Source organism: Neofelis nebulosa, chromosome 6, assembly GCF_028018385.1.
Source record: "Neofelis nebulosa isolate mNeoNeb1 chromosome 6, mNeoNeb1.pri, whole genome shotgun sequence".
Lineage (NCBI taxonomy): Eukaryota > Metazoa > Chordata > Mammalia > Carnivora > Felidae > Neofelis > Neofelis nebulosa.
The window spans coordinates 6,653,159-6,658,362 of NC_080787.1; the positions used below are offsets into that span (position 1 = coordinate 6,653,159).

At 42.3% G+C, this 5,204-nt stretch overlaps 1 protein-coding gene across 1 annotated transcript; it reads left to right on the top strand.

Annotated features, from left to right (window-relative positions):
• Positions 1–1,684: 1,684 nt before the first annotated feature.
• On the top strand, positions 1,685–4,656 carry LOC131513645 (zinc finger protein 184-like). The gene has a single exon (XM_058732772.1). It carries the CDS (start codon positions 1,717–1,719, stop codon positions 3,385–3,387), a length of 1,671 nt encoding a protein of 556 aa, XP_058588755.1. The 5' UTR covers positions 1,685–1,716; the 3' UTR covers positions 3,388–4,656.
• The last annotated feature ends 548 nt before the right edge of the window (positions 4,657–5,204 follow it).

Consider the following 5,204-nt stretch of genomic DNA (forward strand, 5'->3'; position numbering starts at 1 on the left):
GCACATCGGTAACTCAGTCTTAAGCATGAACCCATAATTAAAAACTACTTCTAGGCACACTAACATAGAAGATGAAGGGTCATCTCTCTTGCTTGTCTTCTATTCATAGTGTTTCTTGTCTTTCTGTCCATGACTGAGAGTAAAAAAGAAATACGTTGTCCTTGGAAAGCCATGAGAATTATTTTTCATTGCAAAAGAGTAGATTTCTCCCTATTCAAACTTTCCTTTTCTTTCCCTCTTCTTACATTAAATGTAAAACAGTAATGTCAGTAGCAGTTATTCACCAAAGGGGAATTAGGTAAAAGTATTGTTTTGTGTAAGTCAAAAAAACAAATTTAAAAGAAATGTTTTTGTTGTTGTTGTTTTTAAGCTTTTCTTTTTTTTTTAATTTTTTTTTAACGTTTTATTTATTTTTGAGACAGAGAGAGACAGAGCATGAACGGGGGAGGGTCAGAGAGAGAGGGAGACACAGAATCGGAAGCAGGCTCCAGGCTCTGAGCCATCAGCCCAGAGCCCGACGCGTGGCTCGAACTCACGGACCGCGAGATCGTGACCTGAGCCGAAGTCGGCCGCTTAACTGACTGAGCCACCCAGGCGCCCCTTAAGCTTTTCTTTTTATGTAATCTCTGCACCCAACATTAGGCTCAAAAAGAAAAGTTTTCTTTTTTTTAACGTTTATTCATTTTTGAGAGAGAGATAGAGTGCGAGTGGGGGAGGGGCAGAGAGAGAGGGAGACACAGAATCGGAAGCAGGCTCCAGGCTCCCAGCCGTGAGCACAGAGCCCGACACGGGGCTCAAACCCACGAATCGTGAGATCATGACCTGAGCTGAAGTCGGACACTTCACTGACGGAGCCACCCAGGCGCCCCAAAAGAAAAGGTTTTTTAAAGAGACATTTACAGAGCTCTTAACGGGCTTTGGGATAATAGTTTCAATGCTGACTAAGTACTTTTCTCACAGAAGACTCCCTAGAAGCCATTTCTCTTTGATCACAGTTCTCCTTTCCTAATACCTCCTCATCTTCATGTTCTTCTTTTTTGTAATCTCTTCAGTTTAGACTTTTCCTGAACCACCTTCTCACCTGACCGTGTTTGCTCCATTCCCTTCGGTCACTTTGATTTAGCTCCAACCCCTTCACACCACTAGCATTTCCTCCCCAGAGAGCAGGTAATATTTACATCCCCCTGTTGTATGATCTCAGTGTTTACAGCTTCATTACCCCATTCCTCACAGAGCAGCTTCTTATATTCCAGCTTTGGACTTTCATGTCTTGCAGATGGCAAGTCTGGACCTGGAGCCGAGAAGTCAACACTACAGCAGCAGGACATTTTCAAAGAAATTCCATCCCGAGGAATAAACACGGAAGAACTTACAAAGATAAAGTCTGTATTGGGAGGTACCTGGAGACCCAGAGAACAGTTTAAGAATCAGCACATCTGGGGGGCGCCTGGGCGGCGCAGTCGGTTAAGCGTCCGACTTCAGCCAGGTCACGATCTCGCGGTCCGTGAGTTCGAGCCCCGCGTCAGGCTCTGGGCTGATGGCTCGGAGCCTGGAGCCTGTTTCCGATTCTGTGTCTCCCTCTCTCTCTCTGCCCCTCCCCCATTCATGCTCTGTCTCTCTCTGTCCCAAAAATAAATAAAAAACGTTGAAAAAAAAATTAAAAAAAAAAAAAAAAAAAAAGAATCAGCACATCTGGGACAAGACAAAGTCACCTGCATGGAAATTCCTGCCCAAGAAAGAGGTATAGAAGCTAATGAATTTGGAAAAGCTGTCACTGTACAATCAATAGTTTCGGAGCAGTGTGATCCTGCAGAACAGCGTGTTCGTGAACATGCTACATGTGGGAAAATCTTCCAACAAAACTCAGACTTAATTATACAAAGGGAGTGTGATGGAAAGAGACCTTGTGAATGTAGTGGATGCGGGAAAGCCTTAAGAGACCACACCACTCTTATTCAACATGAAAGAACGCATACTGGAGAGCGGCCCTACAGATGTAACGAATGCGGAAAGGGATTTAACCAGAGTTCCCACCTAACAAACCATCAGAAGACTCACACAGGGGAAAAGCCCTACAAATGCAATGAATGTGGGAAGGCCTTCAGTTATTGTTCAGTCCTTATTCAACATCAGAGAATTCATAGTGGGGAGAGACCTTATGAGTGCACTGAATGCGGTAAGACGTTTAGTCGTAGCACATACCTTACTCAGCATCAAAGAATTCACACTGGTGAGAAACCCTATAAATGTCTTGAATGTGGAAAGGCTTTCAGCCAGAGCACGCATCTTACTCTACATCAGAGAATTCATACTGGAGAGAAACCTTACGAATGCAGTGAATGTGGTAAAACCTTCAGTCAGAGTGCACATCTTACTCAACATCAAAGAATTCATACGGGAGAAAAGCCCTATGAATGTAATGACTGTGGAAAAGCCTTCAGTGATCACTCCGCTCTTACTCGACATCATATCATCCACACTGGGGAGAAACCTCATGAATGCAATGACTGTGGGAAAGCTTTCAGCTACTGCTCCGACCTGATTCAACACCAGAGAACACATACTGGAGAGAAACCATACAGGTGCGGTGAATGTGGGAATGCCTTTAGTGACTGTTCAGCCCTCATCCAGCATCAAAGAATTCACACTGGGGAGAAGCCCTATGAGTGTAGTGAATGTGGGAAAGCCTTTGGTAACTACTCAGCTCTCACTCGCCATCAAAGAACTCATACTGGGGAGAAACCCTATGAATGTAAGGAATGTGGAAAAACCTTTAGCAGAAGCACATACCTTACTCAACATCAGAGAAGTCACACAGGAGATAAACCATATAAATGTCATGAGTGTGAGAAAACTTTTGCCCAGAGTTCATTCCTTACACAACACATGAGGGTTCACACTGGAGAAAAACCCTACAGGTGTAATGAATGTGGGAAAGCTTTCAGTGACCGCTCAGGGCATATCCAGCATCAGAGAACTCACACTGGTGAGAAGCCCTATGAATGTAATGATTGTGGGAGAGCTTTCAGTTTCTGCTCAGCCCTCATTCAACATAAGAGAATTCATACTGGAGAGAAGCCCTATAAATGCAGTGACTGCGGAAAAGCCTTTAGTGATAGGTCAGCACTTATTCAACATCAGAGAACTCACACTGGAGAGAAACCCTATAAGTGTAACGTATGTGGAAAAGCCTTCAGTCAGAGTACGAACCTCAGAAATCACCAGAAAACTCATTCTAGTGAAAGATCCTATAAATGTAGTGAATGTGGAAAAGCCTTTAGTTACTGCTCAGGCCTCATTCAACATCAAATCATTCATCCTGGAGAGAAGCCTTATTATGCATGCAGTGAAATGTGGCAGAGCCTTCAGCCGGGGGACAGACCTTAAAAAACATCAGAAGACTCATACTGAAGAGAAACTCTACAAATGTAATGAATGTGGAAAAGCCTTTAGCCAGAGCACGTATCTTACAAAACACCAGAAAATTCACAGTGCAGAGAAAGCAAATATACATACTGCCTGTAGGAAAACCGTTAAGCAAAACTCTTCTGTTCAACGCGAAAAATCTCACACTGGAGAGAAATCCTCTGAACGCCTTGAGAGTCTGGCTGCTGTGGAGACCAGGGAAACAGAAGGATCATGAAAACTGTCAACTAGAGTGGCCACATGGCTTAGTGGGAAGAGCGCATTTATGGGTTTTAGAGGTCCTGGGTTCTAATCTCAGCTCTATTACTAACTAAGTGCATTACTTACTTGAGGGTAAGTCACTTTACCTCTTTAAACCTTAATTTACTCACCTGAAAAATTTGAAGGTCTAATTGATCTTTAAGATCCACATTTATTTTATTTATTACCAATGTAGGCTTTTACAGAGGTGATTCTTAAATTGTGACCTATTTATTCTACAACAGTTCTGATTTACATTGTGAGGATGTGGCCGTCATTATGGACTCAGTAAAGATACGGCCTACACACTATTTATTACCATGGGTCCTCCAAAATGAAACATACTATGAATATTCAAGGAAATTAAGAGATAAAGTAATATGAATTCTGTTAATTATTGCAGTAGGAAGGTTGGGATCTTTTCTTGATTAAGAATATGGTGTTGGATAAAACCTCAAAAAGAATGAATCAAATTATTGGTAAAGCCTGGGTTACCTAGAATCCACCCAAACTTAATGGTGCAATATAAATTTTCTCTATTAAGTTCAATTGGTTGCTATCATGTCCCAAGTGAAAAAGAACTGGAAAGCAGTTCTAAAGTCTTGAGCAGATTTCTAAGAACAGATGAAATTGGAAAGTGTATTTGCCATTTCCACCTAAATATGTAAAGGCCACGTGAATGAAAATGAATGTTGATCTAGGAAAGTCCGTTGGTCTCTGGTCTTTTTCCTGTGATTACAGAGACAATAGCCTGAAAATAGGAAGATTTATTTCAGAAGCCTGTGATACTAAGTTGACCATTTAATTTTTTTCCAGATTTTCTGTCATGCCTGTGCATTGTTTTATAATCAAAGAAACAATATTTAAAAGGAATTTGATAACTAAGCAAATTTAATGGTTTTGGAATAGGAGACTACTTTAGCAAATTATGCAATGGATTTAAAAACTCTGAGCACAAGTTTAAGACTGTCATAAAGCTGTTTTGTGGCATATTTGTTGTTGCTTTCTCAGCCTGTTTCCCCCTGCAGCAAACATCGCTTTCCCACTCTGACCATGTGCTAACTGCACTTAGTATACCCTTCTTGTTTACCTTTCTCAGCCCTGTCTCTTTCAAGCTTCATCTTATGGCCTGGCACACACAGTGTCGGGTGGTGGTGGTGATGGTGGTGATGATGATGGTGATGACGATGGTGATGATGGGGTGATGGTGGTGATGGTGATGATGATGGTGATGACGATGGTGATGATGGGGTGATGATGGTGATGGTGGTGATGGTGATGATGGTGGTGATGGTGATGATGGGGTGATGATGGTGATGGTGGTGATGGTGGTGATGGTGATGGTGATGATGGTGGTGATGGTGATGATGGTGATGGTGGTGGTGATGGTATGATGATGGTGGTGATGACAGTGATGATGGTGATGATGCTGGTGATGATGGTGGTGATGGTGATGATGATGGTGATGACAGTGATGCTGGTGATGATGATGGTGATGATGGTGATCAGCACTCATCTCTTTTTTCTTTGCATTTCTG

Excerpts from the sequence above, each read along its gene's own strand:
- LOC131513645 (XM_058732772.1), top strand. The coding sequence starts at position 1,717 with ATGGAAATTCCTGCCCAAGAAAGAGGTATAGAAGCTAATGAATTTGGA.